General features: G+C 45.9%; 1 protein-coding gene across 3 annotated transcripts in view; it reads left to right on the forward strand.

Moving 5' to 3' along the window:
* The window catches only part of ZDHHC5 (zinc finger DHHC-type palmitoyltransferase 5), a 295,308-nt gene that overhangs the window by 196,362 nt on the left and 74,263 nt on the right, over positions 1 to 24,683 (forward strand). For all 3 annotated transcript variants that reach the window (XM_063958464.1, XM_063958462.1, XM_063958463.1), the window contains exons 8-10: positions 1,246 to 1,378; positions 1,723 to 1,846; positions 21,760 to 21,860. In XM_063958464.1, coding sequence (XP_063814534.1) covers positions 1,246 to 1,378; positions 1,723 to 1,846; positions 21,760 to 21,860 — 358 coding nt within the window. The remainder of the gene's footprint in view (positions 1 to 1,245; positions 1,379 to 1,722; positions 1,847 to 21,759; positions 21,861 to 24,683) is intronic.

A 24,683-nucleotide genomic window follows, 5' to 3' on the forward strand; every position in this document is an offset into this window, starting at 1 on the left:
TCCTTACGTCCCGCCTGTGGCTCCTTGGGACTTGTCGTGGTTCTGGAGGCGTTGCAAGGGTCTCCGTTTGAGCCTCTTGAATCAGCAGACCTTAAGTGGCTTTCTTTTAAGGTGTTGTTTCTGCTGGCTATTGCCTCTGTCAGACGGGTGTCGGATTTGGGTGCCTTGTCCTATAAGTCACTATATCTGATTTTTCAGCGTGACCGGGCGGTTCTTAGAATACGTCCCGGGTACCTACCTAAGGTGGTGTCTTCCTTCCACCTTAATCAGGAGATTGTGGTTCCGGCCTTTGCCTCTCCTGAATTGTCTTCCAAAGAGCGGTCTTTGGATGTGGTACGGGCTCTCCGTATCTAGATGAAGAGGACAGCTCCCATCAGGAAGTCTGATTCTCTCTTTGTTCTGTTTGGTTTTCACAAACGTGGCTGGCCTGCTCACGAGCAGACCGTGGCCAGATGGATTAGAATGGTGATTGCAAATGCTTATGTACAGGCTGTTCGTCCAGTTCCTGCTACTACAAAGGCCCATTCTACTCGATCTGTTGGACCTTCTTGGGCGGCCCGCCGTGGTGCGACCCTTGAACAATTGTGCAAGGCGGCTACGTGGTCCTCAGTAAACAAATTCATAAGGTTCTATGCTTTCAATACTTCCGCCTCCCAGGATGCTTCCTTTGGACGCCGGGTTCTTGTGCCCGCTACAGTGCGTCCCCTCCCAAAAGGAACTCCTTTAGGACATCCCTGATGTCATTCCCTATGGAGCCCAGTGTACCCCGCAGCAGAAAACGAGATTTATGGTAAGAACTTACCTTGTTAAATCTCTTTCTGCGAGGTACACTGGGCTCCACAGGGCGCCCACCCTGACGCACTTAGCTTCTTATGGTTGGTATGGCATTAGCCGCTGACACTTTCTCCTGTCGTGAGAATGTGGTGTATATGGCTATTAAGAGTTGTCTCTTTTGCCTGCTTCTGCATTGGACTGTTTAACAAAAACTGAGTTCCTGTGCACGGAGGCGGGGTTATAGAGGAGGCGGCGCTATGCGTTCTGAGAAGGTCAAAGCTTTGAGCCTGTTGGTGCCTCGGATCAAGATCCTACTCTACACCCCAATGTCATTCCCCAGTGTACCTCGCAGAAAGAGATTTAACAACTGTAAGTTCTTACCATGAATCTCATTTTTATCTGACACATTCTGACTGTTGTCCAATTTTATTAACATTGTTGTCTTATTCATGTTTATTCTTTATTTCTCAGATATATAAAGCGCAATCGTAACCAGCCCATTCCCTCTCTGTCACCTCCATTTTTGCGCCCAGAGATATCAGAGAGTCAGATAGGCCTTAAAATATTGGATAATGGTGTACAGAGTCCCCTCCAACACTACCAGGTATATTAAGTATTTATATGACTGTTGTTGTTTCGCGGAACTCCCTCACAGCAGAAGTTGTTACAAAACATTGCAGGGAATCATCAGGAGTCCTTGTCTGTATAATGACCTTATAATGCTTTCTAGTGATAGATTATATGTATTGCAGAAGGTGGTTTTTCTATCAAACGGGAGCTTCAAAATCCATCTTTGTGACCTTGAACCAGTAATTTGTATCTCCCATGCAGCATTGCCTGGACATGAAACATGAGTGTATTGTGGTATACGTTTCCATGTACTAAATGAAAATGTTATAAAATTTTCCAAATACGGCTTTTGTTCTTTACCACATTACTCTCTTCCAGTCTCGGAGCAGTCTGGAACTGACAGAATCTCAGTCAGCAGATACAGAGCCCCCACCTCCACCTAAACCTGATTTAAGTCGTTACACAGGACTGAGGGCCCAGTTAAGCCTGGGAGACAGAGAGGGTAAGATGCATACAAAACATACATACATGTATACAATTAGATATGGTCTATAAGTCAGAATAAAACAATTGGAAATGACTCTGCGCTCAGAAACACTCTATAGATTGTATATGTGTGGTCTGTCATGAAGAATAAATGACTCAGCGAGGCTTAATATATAGGTTAATTGTTTTATCTAAAAATATTTATGATTAACATATAACATGTAACAACACACAAATAGTAACAAGTTAGTAGCTATTAAGCATAAAATAGCGAGTTCCTATTAGATATGCAACTAAATGCTTAGAAATAAGCACTGAAAGTTCTTTAGATAAGAAATATCTGTAGGTATTTGTAAAACATATAATGAAAGTTTAAAATATAGAATATTGCTCTCTTCGTAGGTATTTAAATAATTGCACTGGCGTCCCAGTGTGTTACTGAGATGAATGTCCCACAAATAATTCACAGTAGTAACAGTCTAATTAAAGCAGCATAGACTCGAATATATTTACCCACGTGTTGGTTCCTGAAAGGTTCCGTTGGCAATAATACACGTGGTATAACTGTTATGATGTAATTACTGCTTGATAGTACTGTACACGACAGCCCCGCTGGGAGATGAATTACGTCCCTGCTCTCCCGTGAGCGCTGCCTGCTGATACACTCTACGGCTGTTTGTAAAAAAAACTGCAGTGAAATAAAGACCTTACGGCAGAGGTCAGCCCGGGCTCGACCGGCGTGCAGCATCAAGTCCTTGTAGCGGTATGTGAAAGCGCTATCTGCTGAAGTGCTGAATGATCACCGGTAATGATACTGGGTGGTCTAGACCTCGCAACAGGGGTCAGGCAGAGTTCAGCCAAATTCAGCCGGTGAATAGTCAGGTGTATTTTCAGCGGTGTGCGGGAGCTGTCAGATGAAGTGACCAATTATTTCTCATAAGGTGAGAGGAAGATCAAGCTCTAATTGGCCAATTAATATTCCTATAAAATGGTAAAAACAAAAGATTAACATAGAATTATTATCAAAAAATGAGTTGTAATATGTGGCTATATAATAATAATAATAACCTATTAAGCTTAGATGCTTGATCATTTCTCTCATTTTGTTATTTAATTTTATTGTAAACTATTCATAGATTTACTTTAACTTTCTCTTAAAATGACATCTCATATCTTCACAGAGAAGAAATAGTGTATAAAGCTTCTAGAGTACAGAGCTATATATACAGATGAACAGGTAAATACTTGATCTTTAAATGGAAACCAATCCAAGCTAATTATATTTGAAATATTATTAGGCATCAGATTATAACAGAGAGCACATTACCTAACAAAAGAAAAGAAATCCCACAGACATATAAGGTATACTTCACAGTATACCTATCCTGTATATATATGAACAGGAAAACATTAAACCATAAAAAACATAAATCCCCCCATTTCATACTTATATTTAAAGATTATTGATGTAAATTATAACTAATCTAATGAACAAGATATCTTCAATCTAAGCAGGTATAATCTAAAGCTTTGTTTAAACCCTTCGGGTATAAAGTGTCCAGCTTGAAAATCCATGAGGATTCTCCTATACATAATTTTCGAAATCTGTCTCCTCCCCTCTTTGTGCTTGAAAACTGTTCTATACCCATAACTGTTAAAGATGATGGATCACCGTTATGTATCTTAGAAAAATGTCGAGAGTCACTATGGGCGGGATTTAATTATTTTCACCCCTTTCCACACTCGTTCTGTTTCTGCCCTCAGGGACGTTGTATCATTATTTCAGCTCGCTACCCCCGGAGTAGTGAGGCACCCAACCCTTTACACAGTAAACCTGATTACTATGGGCGCAATATGCGCGATAACGGAGATCACTTTAGAAAGGAAATTGAGATCTGGTGGTTCTGCCTATGTATTGAAGAGAACATGAACACTGTAACAAATAGACACAGTATTCTGAATCACAGTTAATAAACTGTTTAATCTGAAATGTATTCCTATTTGTTGTAGAAGTAACAGTTAAAGATCTATTTTTCATATGTTTACATGTGAGACATATCTGTTTATTACAACAATAATTCCCTACTGGTTTCTTTGATAGCCAAGTAGAATTGGCAATAGGGTTCAATGGTTTAAGATAGCTAAGTGCTATCATTTCTTTCAGATTAGTATTCCTTCTAAAAATAACTACCAGTTTTTCTGATAGACATTTATTGAGGATCGGGTCTTGTTTAATTAAATCGAAATTGTTTTGAATAATTTTCTTGATGGCATTAGATTATTATATTTGGAAATACATTTAACAGAGTCTAACATGGGTGGGTTTTTATGGTTTAATGTTTTCCTGTTCATATATATATATACAGGATAGGTATACTGTGAAGTATACCTTATATGTCTGTGGGATTTCTTTTCTTTTGTTAGGTAATGTGTTCTCTGTTATAATCTGATGCCTAATAATATTTCATATATAATTAGCTTGGATTGGTTTCCATTTAAAGATCAAGTATTTAATACCTACTACCTGTTCATCTGTATATATAGCTCTGTATGTTTTACACTCTAGAAGCTTTATACACTATTTCTTCTCTGTGAAGATATGAGATGTCATTTTAAGAGAAAGTTAAAGTAAATCTATGAATAGTTTACAATAAAATTAAATAACAAAATGAGAGAAATGATCAAGCATCTAAGCTTAATAGGTTGTTGTTATTATTATTATATAGCCACATTTCTCTGACGTCCTTGTGGATGCTGGGAACTCCGTAAGGACCATGGGGAATAGACGGGCTCCGCAGGAGACTGGGCACTCTAAAAGAAAGATTGGGTACTGTCTGGTGTGCACTGGCTCCTCCCTCTATGCCCCTCCTCCAGACCTCAGTTAGAATCTGTGCCCGGCCAGAGCTGGATGCACCTAGTGGGCTCTCCTGAGCTTGCTAGAAAAGAAAGTATTTGTTAGGTTTTTTATTTTCAGTGAGATCTGCTGGCAACAGACTCACTGCTACGTGGGACTGAGGGGAGAGAAGCAAACCTACCTGCTTGCAGCTAGCTTGTGCTTCTTAGGCTACTGGACACCATTAGCTCCAGAGGGTTCGAACACAGGGCCTGACCTCGATCGTCCGTTCCCGGAGCCGCGCCCCCTTCCCCCTTGCAGAGCCAGAAGACAGAAGAGAACGACAAAATCGGCCGCTGAAGACTCCTGTCTTCATTAAGGTAGCGCACAGCACTGCAGCTGTGCGCCATTGCTCCCACAGCACACCACACACTCCGGTCACTGTAGGGTGCAGGGCGCTGGGGGGGGCGCCCTGGGCAGCAATTATAACTACCTTTTGGCAAAAATACACATAATACAGACTCCGGACTGTATATGTGTAAAAACCCCCGCCATTAAAGTACATAAAACGCGGGACAGAAGCCCGCCGCTGAGGTGGCGGGGCCTTCTTCCTCAGCACACCGGCGCCATTTTGTCTTCACTGCTTCGCTGGAAGGAAGCTCCCCAGGCTCTCCCCTGCAGTATCCTGGTACACAAAGGGTGAAAAGAGAGGGGGGGGGCACATAAATTTAGGCGCAAAATTTGTATATACAGCAGCTACTGGGAAAACACTGAGTTGTAGTGTAATCCCGGGGTTATATAGCGCTGGGGTGTGTGCTGGCATACTCTCTCTCTGTCTCTCCAAAGGGCCTTGTGGGGGAACTGTCTTCAAATAGAGCATCCCCTGTGTGTGTGGTGTCGGTACGCGTGTGTCGACATGTCTGAGGTAAAAGGCTCCTCTAAGGAGGTGATAGAGCGGATATGTGTGTGGGAGGGTGTCTCCGTCGACAACGCCGACACCTGTTTGGATATGTGTAAGTGCTAAGGTGAATTTATTGCACAAAAGGTTAGGGAACAGAAAGGAAATCTACCCTTGTCTGTCCCTATGTCACAGAGACCTTCAGAGTCTCTCAATACTCACTATCCAAAATAACAAACACTGATATCGACACGGAGTTTAACTCCACTGTCGACTACAATAATGCAAAGTTACAGCCAAGAGGGCTAAAAGATATTCAATATATGATTATTGGAATAAAAAATGATTTGCGTATCACTGATGACTCATCTGTCCCTGACACAAGAGTATACATGTTAAGGGGAAGAATGCTGAGGTAAATTTCCCTCCTCTCATGAGGAAAAAGAGCGGGAATCTCCAGACAAGAGACGGCAGCTTCCCACAAGAGAATTCTCAGGCTGTATCCTTTCCCCACTAGGGCCAGGATGTGTTGAGAATCTTCCCCTAGGGTGTCCTGTTTGCACAGACGGTAGCACTAGCTATTTTCAGGGATCCTGCAGATAGTGTGCACATTCTAGTATACTACCCAGACCGGTGATTGTGTCGGCATGGGTTTATAGCGCTGTGGCAGCGTGGACAGGTACCTTATCAGCAGGGATTGAGACCCTAGTATGCATATAGATATAAATATATTAAAGATGCTTTCTTAAGTGATAGATATATAATTATAAAGCATGCCCAAAGAGACATGAGTATACTGGGTCCTAGAGTCAAATTTATGTCGATTTCTGCTTGACGTGTCCTGTAGAATATGCATTGGACAGATAATGCCGACTTAAGAGGCATATGGAAGGCTGAGGATTGTGTGGAGAAGGGTTCTCGGGCCTGGTCTCCACAGCTATAGCTGCTAGTTTGCATTATATTCCTGCACAGCCTAGGAAAGCACGACATTATTAAATGCAGCTTTTCGAATAAAGAACCAAGAAAGTCTGAGGTGCGTCCTTTCTTGTCAGAGCCGGGGGCAGAGGAAAGAAGCTGCACAACACAGCTAGTTCCCAGGAACAGAAGTCCGCCCCGGCCTCTACAAAAATCCACCGCATGTCGCTGGGGCTCCACAGGCGGAGCTAGGCCCGGTGGGGACACGCCTTCGTAAGTTCAGCCACAAGTGGGTTCACTCCCTGTTAGATCCCTGGGCAATAGATATTGTGTCTCAGGGATACAAGCTGGACTGTGAGAAGATGCCCCCTCACCGACGGCCCTGCGGGCTTCCCCCCAAGAGAGGGAGCCAGTGTTAGCTGCAATTCACAAATTGTATATTCAACAGGTGGTGGTCAAGGGTCCCCTCCTTGAACAAGAGGGTGTTATTATTCGATCATGTTGTAATCCCGAAACCAGACGGTTTGGTCAGACCCATATTGATTTAAAATCCCTGAACATATACGTGAGAAGGTTCAAGTTCAAGATGGAATCGCTAAGAGCGGTCATTGCAAGCCTGAAAAGGGGGAGACTTTATCGTGAATCGGGACATAAGGGATGCATACCTTCATGTCCCCATTTATCCACCTCATTAGGTGTACCTCAGAATTGCGGGACGGGATTGTCATCACCAATTTCAGACGTTGCCGTTTGGTCTCTCCACGGCCCCGAGAATATTCACCAAGGTAATGGCGGATATGATGGTGCTCCTGCGGAAGCAAGGTGTCACTATTATCACGTACTTGGACGATCTCATCATAAAAGCGAGATCAAGAGAGCAGTTGCTGAACAGCGTATCACTTTCTCTGGAAGTGTAACGGCAACACGGCTGGATTCTATATATTCCAAAGTCGCAGTTGGTTCCTACAGCTCATCTGCCTCTCCTAGGCATGATCCTAGACACAGACCAGAAAAGGGTTTATCTCCCGATAGAAAGAGCTCAGGAGCTCATGACACTGGTCAGGAATCTAATAAAACCAAAACAGGAGTCAGTGCATCAATGCACTCGAGTCCTGGGAAGGATGGTGGCATCATACGAGGCCATCCCCTTAGGCAGGTTCCATGCGAGGACCTTCCAATGGGACTTACTGGACAAGTGGTCCGGATCACATCTTCAGATGCATTGGTTAATCACCCTATCCCCCAGGGCCAGGGTGTCTCCCCTGTGGTGGCTGCAGAATGCTCACCTTCTCGAGGGCCGCAGATTCGGCATTCAGGACTGGGTCCTGGTGACCACGGATGCAAGCCTCCGAGGGTGGGGGGCAGTTACACAGGGAAGAAATTTCCAAGGTCTGTGGTCAAGTCAACAGACTTGCCTTCACATCAATATCCTGGAACTAAGGGCCATATACAACGCCCTAAGTCAAGTGGAGATCCTGCTTCGCGACCAACCAGTTCTGATCCAGTCAGACCACAGGGGCTCATGTAAACCGCCAAGGCGGCACAAGGAGCAGGGTGGTGAGGGTAGAAGCCACCAGAATTCTTCGCTGGGCGGAGAATCAGGTAAGCACACTGTCAGCAGTGTTCATTCCGGGAGTGGACAACTGGGAAGCAGACTTCCTCAGCAGGCACGACCTCCACCCGGGAGAGTGGGGACTTCATCAGGAAGTCTTCACGCAGTTTGCAAATTGATGGGAACTGCCTCAGGTGGACTAGATGGCGTCCTACCTCAAAAAGCTAAAAAAGGTTTTACGCCGGGTCAAGGGACCCTCAGGCGATAGCTGTGGTCGCACTAGTAACACCGTGGGTGTTCCAGTTGGTCTATGTATTCCCTCCTCTTCCTCTCATACCCAAGGGCTGAGAATTGTAATAAAAGGAGGAGTGAGAACAATATTCTTTGCTCCGGATTGGCCAAGAAGGACTCGGTACCCGGAACTGCAAGAAATGCTCTCAGAGGACCCATGGCCTCTGCCTCTCAGACAGGACATGTTGCAACAGGGGCCCTGTCTGTTCCAAGACTTACCGCGGCTGCATTTGACGGCATGGCGGTTGAACGCCGGATCCTATCGGAAAAGGGCATTCCGGATGCAGTTGTTCCTACGCTGATAAAGGCTAGGAAAGACGTGACGGCAAGACTTTTTCACGGTATATGGCGAAAATAGGTTGCTTGGTGTGAGGCCGGGAAGGCCCTACAGAGGAATTCCAGCGGGGTCGATTCCTGCACTTCCTACAGTCAGGAGTGACTATGGGCCTAAAATTAGGATCCATAAAGGTCAAGATTTCGGCCCTATCCATTTTCTTTCAAAAAGAACTGGCTTCACTGCCTGAAGTTCAGACGTTGTTATGGGGGTGCTGCATATTCAGCCTCCTTTTGTGCTACCAGTGGCACCTTGGGATCTTAACGTTGTGTTGGATTCCTGAAATCCCACTGGTTTGAGCCACTTAAGACCGTGGAGCTAAAATATCTCACGTGGAAAGTGGTCATACTTTTGGCCTTAGCTTCGGCTAGGCGTATGTCAGAATTGGCGGCTTTGTCATGTAAAAGCCCCTATCTGATCTTCCATATGAAAAGGGCAGAATTGAGGACTCATCCCCAATTTCTCCCTAAGGTGGTATCATCGTTTCATTTGAACCAACCTATTGTGGTGCCTGCGGCTACTAGGGACTTGGAGGATTCAAAGTTGCTGGACGTAGTCCGGGCTTTGAAAATTTATGTTTACAAAACGGCGGGAGTCAGAAAGTCTGACTCGCTGTTTATTCTGTATGCAGCCAACAAGGTTGGCGCTCCTGCTTCGAAGCAGACTATTGCTCGCTGGATCTGTAGCACGATTCAGCTGGCTCACTCTGCGGCTGGATTGCCACATCCAAAATCAGTAAAAGCCCATTCCACAAGGAAGGTGGGCTCTTCTTGGGCGGCTGCCCGAGGGGTCTCTGCTTCACAGCTTTGCCGAGCTGCTACTTGGTCGGGTTCAAAACACGTTGGCTGAGTTCTACAAGTTTGATTCCCTGGCTGAGGAGGACCTTGAGTTTGCTTATGCGGTGCTGCAGAGTCATCCGCACTCTCCCGCCCGTTTGGGAGCTTTGGTATAATCCCCATGGTCCTTACGGAGTTCCCAGCATCCACTAGGACGTCAGAGAAAATAAGAATTTACTCACCGGTAATTCTATTTCTCGTAGTCCGTAGTGGATGCTGGGCGCCCATCCCAAGTGCGGACTCTCTGCAATACATGGATATAGTTATTGCTTAACTAAAGGGTTATTGTTATGAGCCATCTGTTAAATGAGGCTCAGTTGTTGTTCATACTGTTAACTGGTTTTGGTTATCACAAGTTGTACGGTGTGATTGGTGTGGCTGGTATGAGTCTTACCCTGGATTCCAAATCCTTTCCTTGTTGTGTCAGCTCTTCCGGGCACAGTTTCCCTAACTGAGGTCTGGAGGAGGGGCATAGAGGGAGGAGCCAGTGCACACCAGATAGTACCTAATCTTTCTTTTAGAGTGCCCAGTCTCCTGCGGAGCCCGTCTATTCCCCCTGGTCCTTACGGAGTACCCAGCATCCACTACGGACTACGAGAAATAGAATTACCGGTGAGTAAATTCTTATTATTACAACTCATTTTTTGATAATAATTCTATGTTAATCTTTGTTTTTACCATTCTATAGGAATATTAATTAGCCAATTAGAGCTTGATCTTCCTCTCACCTTATGAGAAATAATTGGTCCAATAACGTCTTTTTCGGTCTTTATATAAATAAATGCTTATATTTATATAGGTTTTGATTTTGACTCAGTGTGTCTTTTAATTATTATTTGTTTTAAAATAACACAAGATGTAGAAGTGTGTTCTAATTAAATAAACAAAGTTGTGTGATTTTAAGATATCAATTGAACACACCAGGATGGACTTAAGTAATTATACAGGTATAAAGTCTGCCGTCGGTAGAAGGGAGTGATCCGTCTTGAGGAAGTCTCCGGTTGCTAGGAGACGAAACGCGTTGACGCCCACTCCTTTGAATTGTGCTCTCCAGTTGGTATTCAGCGCTTCATCTGACAGCTCCCGCACACCACTCAAAATACACCCGGCTATTCACCGGATGAATTCGGATGAACTCTGCCTGACCCCTGTTGCGAGGTCTAGACCACCCAGTATCATTACCGGTGATCATTCAGCACTTCAGCAGATAGCGCTTTCACATACCACTACAAGGACTTGATGCTGCACGCCGGTCGAGCCCGGGCTGACCTCTGCCGTAAAGTCTTTATTTCACTGCACAGTTTTTTTTACAAACAGCCGTAGAGTGTATCAGCAGGCAGCGCTCACGGGAGAGCAGGGACGTAATTCATCTCCCAGCGGGGCTGTCGTGTACAGTACTATCAAGCAGTAATTACATCACAACAGTTATACCACGTGTATTATTGCCAACGGAACCTTTCAGGAACCAACACGTGGGTAAATATATTCGAGTCTATGCTGCTTTCATTAGACTGTAACTACTGTGAATTATTTGTGGGACATTCATCTCAGTAACACACTGGGACGCCAGTGCAATTATTTAAATACCTACGAAGAGGGCAATATTCTATATTTTAAACTTTCATTATATGTTTTACAAATACCTATAGATATTTCTTATCTAAAGAAGAACTTTCAGTGCTTATTTATAGGCATTTAGTTGCATATCTAATACTAACTCGCTACTTTATGCTTAATAGCTACAGGTTGAGTATCCCATATCCAAATATTCCGAAATACGGAATATTCCGAAATACGGACTTTTTTGAGTGAGAGTGAGATAGTGAAACCTTTGTTTTTTGATAGCTCAATGTACACAAACTTTGTTTAATACACAGTTATTAAAAATACAGGTTGAGTATCCCATATCCAAAATGCTTGGGACCAGAGGTATTTTGGATATCGGATTTTTCCGTATTTTGGAATAATTGCATACTATAATGAGATATCATGGTGTTGGGACCTAAGTCTAAGCACAGAATACATTTACGTTACATATACACCTTATACACACAGCCTGAAGATAATTTTAGCCAATATTTTTTATAAGTTTGTGCATTAAACAAAGTGTGTCTACATTCACACAATTCATTTACGTTTCATATACACCTTATACACACAGCCTGAAGGTCATTTAATACAATATTTTTAATAACTTTGTGTATTAAACAAAGTTTGTATACATTGAGCCATCAAAAAACAAAGGTTTCACTATCTCACTCAAAAAAGTCCGTATTTCGGAATATTCCGTATTTCGGAATATTTGGATATGGGATACTCAACCTGTATTGTATTAAATGACCTTCAGGCTGTGTGTTTAAGGTGTACATGAAATATAAATGAATTGTGTGAATGTAGACCCACTTTGTTTAATGCACAAAGTTATAAAAAATATTGGCTAAAATGACCTTCAGGCTGTGTGTATAAGGTGTATATGTAACATAAATGCATTCTGTGCTTAGATTTAGGTCCCATCACCATGATATCTCATTATGGTATGCAATTATTCCAAACTATGGAAAAATCCCATATCCAAAATACCTCTGGTCCCAAGCATTTTGGATAAGGGATACTCAACCTGTACTAACTTGTTACTATTTGTGTGTTGTGTTACATGTTATATGTTAATTATAAATATTTTTAGATAAAACAATTAACCTATATATTAAGCCTCGCTGAGTCATTTATTCTTCATGACAGACCACACATATACAATCTATAGAGTGTTTCTGAGCGCAGAGTCATTTCCAATTGTTCCAAAAGTTTTTTGTTGTGCAGCCTAGCAAGCTGTTTTTACTCAGCAGCTTTAAAGAAACACTGATTTTTAATAAAACAAAACTAATTAGCGCCGGTTTATTTTGTTTGAGACTATTGTCTCTAACCATTTGATTTTTCTACTATAAGTCAGAATGCCTTGGCTAATGCAGGATATACCTCTATCGCCCAATTCCCTGTTCTGCTGATCCGAACAGAGTACATCGATGATCGGCGATCCAATGGGGAATCTGCAAGAAACAGTATGTTAAAAATACCAGACTCGCCAATCCCAACAATTTTTCGGTCGGAAACAGCGAATTGAGTATTTCCAACATGTATTTCCCCGATCCCCTGACCCAGCCATCAGCAGAATGGGGAATTGCTCCAATAGCTGCCTGATGTATGGGCTTTTTAGGTCTTCCAGATAATGTGTTTTTTCTTCATAGTTTGTAGCACCACGCCTAAAATCTACTCAATGAAATTGAAAAAAAAAAAAGAAAGAAAAACCTCTCCTTGCACCTTTTTGTTTTTTCTCTTACGTCCTAGGGGATACTGGGAATCCATTTAGTACCATGGGGTGTAGACTGGCCCACTAGGAGCCATGGGCACTTTAAGAAATTTATAGTGTGTACTGGCTCCTCCCTCTATGCCCCTCCCACCTGACTCAGTTTAGAAAATGTGCCTGGAGGAGCCGGTCACGTTTCTGGAAGCTCCTGAAGAGTTTTCTGCATTTATTTTCTCTGTTTGTTATTTTCAGGCAGGACTGGATGGCACCAACCTGCCTGCTTCGTGGGACTTTGTGGGGGGGGGGCAACCTCCCAAAGGGTTAATGGTCACGTTCCACGCTGACAGGACATAGCTCCTGAGGGAACTATTCGCAAGCCCCACCACTGGAAGCATCCATTCCCGCAGCACGTCGCCCCCCCTAACTGAGCCAGAAAAAAAGGAGAGTGGTGAGTACTAAGCCGGCTTCCCGACTAGCGGGTCGCCAGCCATTATGGCTGCAGGAGGGTACAGAGACGCACGTCTTCTTCATGGGGCGGCTGGGTCTCCAGATTTAGTACACAGTGCGGACTCACGGCTTCGAACGGAGCGCACTGAGTCTCAGTACACTTTGTGTACACAGTACCCAGACTGGCATTACAGACTTAAAATGGGGCCGACTCCATTTTAGGCACAAAAATCACCTCAGCCAGTATAAAAAAGAGCGGGAAGACCGCGCACCATTGCAGGGACGGGGCTTCAATATGAGCGGATCCAGCAGCTCACAGGCGCTATTTTCAGACTGCATCATCACATACGCTGACTGCAGGGAGCAAAGCTCCTCTGGAAAGCCTCCAAGTTTACCTCAGGTGTACCAGGGGGTTATAGCAGGGAGGGAGCGTTATATAGTGTACGGAGTCCCCAATCAGGATACTTAGTCTGCGACCCCGCTAAGCTTACTTTAGTGATAATGGCGCCGTGTGCTGGTTTCTCTACATTTGTGTCTCTCCTGAAGGGCTCTTTGTGGGTTAATTGTACTGTTAACGATTTCCTGTGTATATGCCATTCTGCTGCAAAGATGTCAGAAAGCAAGGAGTCATACATGTAAGACACAGTGTTCCTCCTCTCCTGGGGGTTCACTAATGTGTACTCAGTGTAGTGTCCCTTCTCAGACAAAGGAAGCAGAGCCAGCGTGGCTGGACTCCATTAGGGGGATGATCTCCACCATCTCTACTAAATTATCTTGAAATGAGAAAGAGTCGCAATGCTTAAGAAAGTCTATGACTGAGTTTATGCAAAAGGACTCAGTACTCAGACCAGCATCAGTCCTCTGCCATTTGTTCACAAAAACATACTTTAGCCCAGATCCTGCATTCTGACTCAAGAAGGGTCAGAAATGGAGGAATGTGAGGTGGACATGGCGTAGTGGAGGGTACTCTGTCGCAGGGAGTTGAAACGCTCATAGACGCTATCGGGGAAGTCCTCAATATTCAAGGTGACTGAGGAGAGTGAGGAATCTTACTGTAATGTACAGAGAAAATCCTCAGCTACTTTTCCTGTGTCAAAAGAACTAAATACCCTGTTTGAACAACCGTGGGTTAATCCAGAAAAAAAATGTTCCAGATCCCTAAGCTGTTACTGTCAACTTTTGCCTTTCCCCTTGAGCATAGGAAAAAATAGGAAAATCCACCAATTGTAGATACATCAGTCTCCATGCTCTCACATAAAATTGTTTTACCTGTTCCTGGTGTAGCCTCCCTAAAGGACACAGCTGATCGTAAGATTGAGACGACCCTCAAATCTTTGTATACAGCTGCATGGGTGGTTCAAAGACCCACTATAGCATGTGGAAGGATTTCGAAAAGCCATTGCAAAGTGGTCTGATAATGTCATAGAGGGTTTTGACACCTTACCTCAAGGTGAACTTATTTTACTTCTGCAACATATACAAGATTCTGCAAACTCTATGGTTGAAGCCATAAAGGAGATAGGTTTGCTAAATGCACGCACGACAGCTATGGCAGGGTCAGCACGCAGAGGTTTATGGTTACGTCAGTGGACTGCTGACGCAGACTCCAAGAAAGGTGTGTAAGGCCTGCCCTTCTCAGGTGAGTCCTTATTTGAGGATTAACTGGATAAGTGGATTTCAAAGGCTAATGCCGGTGAATCCACCCATCTGCCTTCTGCAGCTCCTCCTGGTAGGAAGACCTACTCAGTACCTAACTTACAGTTGGACTGCAAAGTTTCGGGGCAGAGCCAAATGTTCCTCTACCACCGCCAGAGGTGCTAGAGGGAAATCATGCAAGCGAACCACTGTTGGTGCTCAGGAACAGCCTTACGCATGACGGGGGGCCCACATGCCTGGAAGAAAGGCAGGTGGGAGCCGGCTATAATTCTTCATTCACGCCTGGGCGAGGTCTTGCCAGGACCCCTGGGTCCTAGACCTTATTTCCCAGGGCTACAGGCTGGAGTTCCAGGATCTCACACCTCACAGATTCTTCAAATCAGGCTTACCATTTTCACAGATAGCAAGAATAACCTTACAAGAAGCTATTCAAAACTGTTACTGTGACTCAGGTCATTGTTCCAGTTCCACCTAATCTACAAAACAGGGGATACTATTCCGGCTTGTTTGTAGTGCCGAAACCGGACACTTAGGTCAGACCGATTCTGAATCTCAAGTCATTGAACCCGTACTTACGGGTATTCAAGTTCAAAATGGAGTCTCTGAGAGCAGTAATCTCAGGTCTGGAAGAGGGGGGAGTTCCTTGTGTGTCTGTATATCAAGGATGCGTACCTTCACATTCCGATCTGGCTGCCTCACGAGGCTTACCTGCGGTTTGCACTGCAGGACTGTCACTACCAGTTTCAGGCCCTGCCTATTGGTCTCTCAACGGCATCGAGGGTGTTCACCAAGGTGATGGCAAAGATGATGATGTTACTCCGAAAACAAGGAGTGAACATTGGGGGGTCATTCCGAGTTGATTGCACGTAGCAACTTTTTGCTGCTCGTGCGATCAACTTGACGCCGACTATGGGGGAGTGTATTTTGGCATAGCAAGGCTGTGATCGCTTGTGCAGCCCTGCTATGCTAAAAAAGTTTCAAGCAAAACAAGAGTAGGCCTGCAGTTACTTACCCTGTGCGACGGATCCAGCGATGAAGGTCATGGCTCTGACGTCAGACATCCGCCCTCCAAACGCCTGGACACGCCTGCGTTCGCTTTACCACGCCCGTAAACAGTGAGTAGACGCCCTGATCCTCCTTCCCGCTGTCAATCTTCTTGCGATCGCGCCTGGCGTTGTTGCATGGAAGAACCGCTGCGTGCGAACGGGTCGGAATGACCCCCATTATTCCTTACCTGGACGATCTTCTGATAAAGACTGCGTCCAGGGAACAGTTGTTAGTGAACATTGGTCTCACAACCACATTGCTCCTGGATCATGGGTGGATTCTGAACCTGCCAAAATCTCACCTAGAACCAACCCAGAAGCTGCATTTCCTGGGAATGATTCTGGACACAGTGGCCCTCATTCCGAGTTGATCGCTAGCTGCTTTCGTTCGCAGCGCAGCGATGAGGCAAAAAACGGCACTTCTGCGCATGCGTATGGGGCGCAATGCGCACGCGCGTCATACTTTCACAAAAGCCATTGCAGTTTCACACAAGGTCTAGCGACGCTTTTCAGTCGCACTGCTGACCGCAGAGTGATTGACAGGAGATGGGTGTTTCTGGGAGGTATCTGACCTTTTTCGGGGAGTGTGTGTAAAAACGCAGGCGTGTCAGATACAAATGCAGTCGTGCCTGAAAAAACGCAGGCATGGCTGGCCGAACGCAGGGCGTGTTCATGACGTCAAAAAAGGAACTAAACAGACTGAAGTGATTGCTAGCTAGGAGTAAAGGCTCAAGCTACTCTAAAACTGCACAATTTTTTTTGTAGCAGCACTGCGATCCTTTCGTTCGCACTTCTGCTAAAATACACTCCCAGAGGGCGGCGGCTTAGCATTTGCATTGCTGCTAAAAGCAGCTAGCAAGCGAACAACTCGGAATGAGGGCCAGTGTCTCAGAAAGTGTTCCTTGGAAAAGGCAATGGTAATCCAGTCTTGAATCCAAACCGAATTTCCAATTGTAAAGCGCAATGGAATTTGCTGTGCTATATAAGAAACTTAATAAATAAATAATCTCAGTACATCAGTGCATCCATCTTCTGGGAAAGATGGTGTCCTCTTACAAGGCAATTCAGTACTGAAGGTTTCATGCAAGGCCCTTCCAGCTGGATCTGTTGGACAGATGGTCTGGATCGCATCTACACATGCATCAGATGATTAGTCTGTCGCCGAAAGCCAGGATTTCCCTCCTGTGGTGGTTACAAACTTATCACCTGGTGAAGGGTCAACGGTTCGGGATTCAAAATTGGATTCGGTTAACCACCGAGCAAGCCTCAGAGTTTGGGGAGGGTACAATTCCAAGTAAGATGGTCCAGTCTGGAAGCCACACTTCCCATAAACATCCTGGAGCTCAGGGCAATCTACAGTGCCCTTCTGCAGGCCTCTTATCTTCAGAATCAGGCCATTCAAGTTCAGTCGGACAATGTGACGGTTGTGACGTACATAAACCGACAAGTAGGAACGAAAAGCAGAGCCGCAATGTCAGAGGTGTCAGGAATTCTCCTCTGGGCAGAAAAACACGCAGTGGCGTTGTCGGCAATCTTCATTCTGGGAGTAGACAACTGGGAAGCAGATTTCCTCAGCAGAAACTACCTGCACCCGGGAGAATAGGGCTTCCACCCGGAGGTGTTCCAGCGCCTAACATATCGGTGCGGTTGTCCAAAAGTCGACATTATGGCCCTTTGTCTCAACAAGAAGCTCAGGCGGTATTGTTCCAGGTTGAGGGACCGACAGGCTGTAGCAGTCAATGCCCTGACAGCCACGTCTGGGTGTCGTCCGGCCTGGATTCCGGGGTGCAGGATATTGTGTCCCGGGGATACAGGCTGGAGTTTCAAACTCTTTGCTGACAGACCGAGCTATTCTACAGGAAGCTGTCCGAAAATTGGAACTGTTGGAAGTCATTGTTCCAGTTCCACCTCATCAACAAAACAAGGGTTACTATTTGAACCTTTTTGTGGTACCGAGGCCGGATGGTTCGGTCAGGCCAATTTTGAACTTGAAATCGTTAAACCCTTATCTAAGGGAGTTCAAATTCAAAATGGAATCTCTGAGGGCGGTGATGTCAGGTCTGGAGGAGGGGTAGTTTCTGGTGACCCTGGACATCAAGGATGCGTACCTCCACATTCCCATTTGGTCGCCGCATTAGGCTTATCTCCAGTTTGCACTGCTAGACGGTCACTTATCAGTTTCAAGCACTGCCATTCGGTCTCTCCATGGCACCAAGGATCTTCACCAAGGTGATGGCAGAGATGATGGTTCTCCTCTGCAAGCAGGGGGTGAACATAATTCCATATCTGGACGACCTGCTGATCAAGGCATCGTCCAGGGAGAAGATGTTACGGTCCATTGCTCTCACAACGCATCTGCTCTGGGAGCACGGTTGGATCCTGAACCTTCCAAAGTCTCATCTGGAGCCGACAAGGAGGCTGTCTTTTTTGGGGATGATCCTCGACATGGAGGTGCAGAGGGTGTTTCTCCCGGTGGAGAAAGCTTCCCCTTTTGGGGAAGATGGTTGCCTCCTACGAGGCTCTGCAGTACGGAAGGTTTCATGCTCGGTCCTTTCAGCTGGATCTCCTGGACCAGTGGTTGGGATCTCACCTACACATGCACCAGAGGATATGTCTGTCGCCGAAAGCAAGGATTTCACTCCTCTGGTGGCTACAACTGCCGCACCTTCTGGAGGGCTGCAGGTTCGGGGTTCAGGACTATATCCTTCTAACCACAGATGCAAGTTTCAGAGGTTGGGGAGCAGTCACTCAAGGGGAAACCTTCCAAGGAAAGTGGTCAAGTCAGGAATCCCTTCCTATAAACATCCTGGAGCTAAGAGCCATGTACAACGATCTTCTTCAAGCAGCACACCTTCTACAGGGTCAGGCTGTTCAGGTGCAGTCGGATAACGTGACCACGGTGGCCTACATAAACCGACAAGGCGCAACGAAGAGCAGAACTGCAATGTCAGAGGTGGCAAGAATCCTCCTCTGGGCGGAAAGGCATGCAGTGGCGATGTCCGCAATCTTCATTTCATGAGTAGACAACTGAGAAGCGGACTTCCTCAGCAGACACAATCTCCATCCAGGAGAGTGGGTCCTCCACCCGGAGGTGTTCGAGGAGGTAACCGGTTGGTGGGGGGTTCCTCACATAGACCTGATGGCCTCCCGCCTCAACAAGAAGCTGCGGAGGTACTGTTCCAGGTCGAGAGACCCACAAGCAGTGGCGGTGGACGCACTGGTGACACCGTTGGTGTTTAAGTCAGTGTATGTATTCCCTCATTCCAAGAGTTCTACAGCTTGTAAAAAGAACAAGGGTTCAGGCAATCCTCATTGCTCCGGACTGGTACGCGGATCTGGGATATCCGCGGCCTCTACCTCTTCGGGAGGATCTTCTACAACAGGGGCCGTTCGCTTATCAAGACTTACCACGGCTATGTTTGACGGCATGGCGGTTGAGCGCCAGATCTTAGCTCGGAAGGGTATTCCGAGCGCGGTTATTCTTACAGGCTAGGAAGGGAGTAACGTCTAAACATTACCATCGAATTTGGAAAAAATGTGTCTTGGTGTGAATCCAAGAAGTTTCCTGCGGTGGAGTTTCAACTTGGACGGTTTCTCCTGTTCCTGCAAGCAGGTGTGGCTATGGGCCTGAGATTGGGATCACTAAAGGTCCAAATTTTGGCATTATCCATTTTTCTTTCAGAAACAATTGGCTGCCCTCCCTGAGGTTCAGACCTTTTTGAAACGGGTTCTGCACATCCAGCCTCCCTTTGTGGCGCCGACGGCTCCCTGGTACCTTGACGTGGTGTTGCATTTCCTGCAATCGGATTGGTTTGAGTCTCTACAGGAGGCTGAGGTAAAGTTTCTCACGTGGAAGGCTGTCACTATGTTGGCCTTGGCTTCTGCACGACGTGTGTCGGAATTGGGGGCTTTGTCCCGTAAAAGTCCCTATTTGGTCTTCCATGACGATAGGGCGGAACTCAGGACGCGTCAACAGTTCCTTCCAAAGGTTGTGTCGGCTTTTCATATCAACCAACCTATTGTGGTGCCAGTGGCTACTGACTCCTCTATTGCTTCAAAGGCCTTGGATGTTGTGAGGGCTTTGAAGATCTATGTGAAGAGAACTGCTCGTCACAGAAAATCGGACTCTGTTTGTCCTCTATGATCCCAAGAAAATTGGGTGTCCTGCTTCTAAGCAGACGATTTCCCGCTGGATCAGGTTCACTATCCAGCACACTTATTCTACGGCAGGATTGCCGTGTCCGAAATCTGTTAAGGCCCACACTACTCGTAAGGTGGGTTCTTCCTGGGTGTCTCTGCTTTACAGCTTTGCCGAATGGCTGCTTGGTCTGGGTCGAACACGTTTTACAAGTTCGATACTTTGGCCTCTGAGGACCTCAAGTTTGGTAAAGCAGTTCTGCAGGAGCCTCCGCGCTCTACCTCCTGTTCTGCGAGCTTTGGTACATCCCCATGGTACTAATTTGGACCCCAGCATCCTCTAGGACGTAAGAGAATATAGGATTTTAATTACCTACCGGTAAATCCTTTTCTCGTAGTCCGTAGAGGATGCTGGGCGCCCGACCAGCGCTTCGTTTTCCTGCAGTGGTTACTTGGTCAGTACTGCTTTGTTTATTAGTTAAGTACTGCGTTAATACTTGGTTCCAGCTTGTTTGCCGGTTTTGCCTTGTTGTGTGAGCTACAATGAATCTTGCCACTATCTGTGTATTTCCTTCTCTCAAAGTATGTCGTCTCCTAGGGCACAGTTTCTAGACTGAGTATGGTAGGAGGGGCATAGAGGGAGGAGCCAGCCCACACTGTTAAACTCTTAAAGTGCCAATGGCTCCTGGTGGACCCGTCTATACCCCATGGTACTAATATGGATCCCTGCATCCTCTACGGAATAAGAGAAAAGGATTTACCGGTAGGTAATTAAAATCCTAATTTTTTTTTACATTTTGTTTTGAGCTGACAAGTACAGAGAAGAAATATTTATCAAGATACCATTAACACGGCCTGGCGCTTTTTTAAAATGTATTGTTGTCACCAGGTTGTAGGGTCAGCCAGGGCAATCAGGGGCTTGTATGATAGTAACAGGCTGATGGTATGTCAGACAAGTTGATTTGGAAGAAAGTGTGACACTTGGTGCACAGATACTAGGTCAACATGGGTTTGTCAAAATGCAACATGTTGGTGACACAGTAACAACTGCACACATGAATCAGGGTTGTGTAGTTACAGACAGTCAGGCACCTTAGAGTGCGGCTAATTTCTTTAAACAAACTGTCCTTAAATTCCTAGACTTATAGTTAAAATGAGTGAATGTGTGTGATTGCTAGCAGTAGCAACCAGAGAGTGACAGAGGAAGTCACTAGGGGACAGGAGAGCACAGTTAATTCCCGTTCATGTAATTGCACACACATACACTTCATAACCATGATTGTCTTAGTAATTCTCCCTGCTTTTAAGAATATAATAACAAATATAGGCTTAATATCACCTTGGAGCTACATTGTATTATAGGTAACTAAGGGGGTAATTCAGAGTTGATTGCAGCAGCAAATTTGTTAGCAGGTGGGCCAGATATAACATGTGCAGAGAGAGTTAGATTTGGGTGGGTTATATTGTTTCTGTGCAGAGTAAATACTGGTTGCTTTATTTTTACACTGTAATTTAGATTTCAGTTTGAACACACCCCACCCAAATCTAACTCTCTGCACATGTTGCTGCTGCGATCAACTGTGAATTAGGCCCTAAATCTTTTTTGTTTTGATTTTCGTTTTATATTTTATGTAATTTTTGTTGGTTTTTTTCTTTGTTTTATTTTCCATGATTCTTGACCAGATAATTCCCTTCTGAGCACAGAGAGCCCTCCTACTCCTACTATGTACAGATATCGTCCGGGCTACAATAGTGGAAGTGGAGCTCCTCCACTCAGTACAAAGGTAAGTGTAGTTGTATGTGGCCTTATTTCCGGTGTTACCAGAACCCAGGCACTGGTCCAGCAGTCCTGACAAACTGAGATGGTAGACGCAATGTGCCGTAGGGATATGAAATGTACGCTGATCCTAATAGAAGGATCCAACCTTCTGATAAGTCCAGACAGGATCACTAGTTATGAATTTTTCGGCCCAGTGTCATTGACTTTTCTTACTGCAGTTGGCATCTGTCTGTACTTTGATAATGGTGGTTTCCCCAACTAGCAGAGGTTGTCCAAGGGTGGGCAGCTGATTAGTGTAATCTATACTGTACATTTATTTCTCTTTCATCCACTAGGGGACACTGGAGATCTTAGACAGCTGGGGTGTGAAGGTTGTAGACCGGAGGTAGCACAATGTAAAATAAAAAAATATGCACAGCTGGCTCCTCCCCCTTCATGACCCCCAACCCTCCAGTTTGAAAACTTCTGCTGGAGGTAGCAGCACAGGAAAGGAGCTCTTGTTCCATGTGAATAATCTTTTCTCTGACGTCCTAGTGGATGCTGGGAACTCCGTAAGGACCATGGGGAATAGCGGCTCCGCAGGAGACTGGGCACAAAAGTAAAGCTTTAGGACTACCTGGTGTGCACTGGCTCCTCCCCCTATGACCCTCCTCCAAGCCTCAGTTAGATTTTTGTGCCCGGCCGAGAAGGGTGCACACTAGGGGCTCTCCTGAGCTTCTTAGTGAAAGTTTAGTTTTAGGTTTTTTATTTTCAGTGAGACCTGCTGGCAACAGGCTCACTGCATCGAGGGACTAAGGGGAGAAGAAGCGAACCTGCCTGCTTGCAGCCAGCTTGGGCTTCTTAGGCTACTGGACACCATTAGCTCCAGAGGGACCGAACACAGGCCCAGCCTCGGAGTCCGGTCCCAGAGCCGCTCCGCCGGCCCCCTTACAGAGCCAGAAGCAAGAAGAGGTCCGGAAAAATCGGCGGCAGAAGACATCAGTCTTCAACAAGGTAGCGCACAGCACTGCAGCTGTGCGCCATTGCTCCTCAGGCACACTTCACACTCCGGTCACTGAGGGTGCAGGGCGCTAGGGGGGGGGGCGCCCTGAGCAGCAATGTAAAACACCTTGGCTGGCGAAAATACACCACATATAACCCCCAGGGCTATATGCATGTATTTTAACCCTTGCCAGAATTCACCAAAAAGCGGGAGAAAAGGCCGCCGAGAAGGGGGCGGAGTCTATCTCCTCAGCACACGGGCGCCATTTTCCATCACAGCTCCGCTGGAAGGACGTCTCCCTGACTCTCCCCTGCAGTCCTGCACTACAGAAAGGGTAAAAAAGAGAGGGGGGGCACTAATTTGGCGCAGTTTTGATAATAGCAGCTATAAAGGGAAAAGCACGTTATATAGTGGTATTCCTGTCTATATATAGCGCTCTGGTGTGTGCTGGCATACTCTCCCTCTGTCTCCCCAAAGGGCTAGTGGGGTCCTGTCCTCTATCAGAGCATTCCCTGTGTGTGTGCGGTGTGTCGATACGATTGTGTCGACATGTTTGAAGAGGAAAATGAGATGGAGGCGGAGCAATTGCCTATAATAGAGTTGTCACCCCCTAGGGAGTCGACACCTGAGTGGATGAGCTTATGGAAGGAATTGCGTGACAATGTCAGCTCTTTACGAAAGACAGTTGACGATATGAGACAGCCGGCTACTCAGCTTGTGCCTGTCCAGGGGTCTCAAACGCCATCAGGGGCTCTAAAACGCCCGTTACCTCAGATGGCAGACACAGACACGGATACTGACTCCAGTGTCGACGATGATGAGACAAATGTAACTTCCAGTAGGGCCACATGTTACATGATTGAGGCAATGAAAAATGTTTTGCATATTTCTGATAATACAAGTACCACTAAAAAGGGTATTATGTTTGGTGAGAAAAAACTGCCTGTAGTTTTTCCTGTATCCGAGGAATTAAATGAAGTGTGTGATGAGGCGTGGGTTTCCCCCGATAAAAAACTGATAATTCCTAAAAGGTTATTGGCATCATACCCTTTCCCGCCAGAGGATAGGGCACGTTGGGAAACACCCCCTAGGGTGGATAAAGCATTCACACGCTTGTCTAAACAGGTGGCACTACCCTCTCCTGATACGGCCGCCCTAAAGGAACCTGCCGACAGAAAGCAGGAGAATATCCTAAAATGTATATACACTCACACGGGTGTTATACTGCGACCGGCAATCGCCTCAGCCTGGATGTGCAGTGCTGGGGTGGCGTGGTCGGATTCCCTGACTGAAAATATTGATACCCTAGATAGGGACAGTATATTACTGACTATAGAGCATTTAAAAGATGCATTTTTATATATGAGTGATGCGCAGAGGGATATTTGCCGACTGGCATCAAGAGTTAGCGCGCTGTCCATTTCTGCAAGAAGAGGGTTATGGACGCAGCAGTGGTCAGGTGATGCGGATTCCAAAAGGCACATGGAAGTATTGCCTTATAAGGGGGAGGAGTTATTTGGGGTAGGTCTATCAGACCTGGTAGCCACGGCAACTGCTGGAAAATCCACATTTTTACCCCAGGTAGCCTCTCAACATAAGAAGACGCCGTATTATCAGGCGCAGTCCTTTCGGCCCCATAAGGGCAAGCGGGCAAAAGGCTCCTCATTTCTGCCCCGTGGCAGAGGGAGAGGAAAAAGGCTGCAGCACACAGCCAGTTCCCAGGAACAGAAGCCTTCTCCCGCCTCCGCAAAGTCCTCAGCATGACGCTGGGGCTTTACAAGCGGACTCAGGCACGGTGGGGGCCCGTCTCAAGAAGTTCAGCGCGCAGTGGGCCCACTCGCGAGT

Source organism: Pseudophryne corroboree, chromosome 3 (assembly GCF_028390025.1).
Source record: "Pseudophryne corroboree isolate aPseCor3 chromosome 3, aPseCor3.hap2, whole genome shotgun sequence".
Taxonomy (NCBI): Eukaryota; Metazoa; Chordata; class Amphibia; order Anura; family Myobatrachidae; genus Pseudophryne; species Pseudophryne corroboree.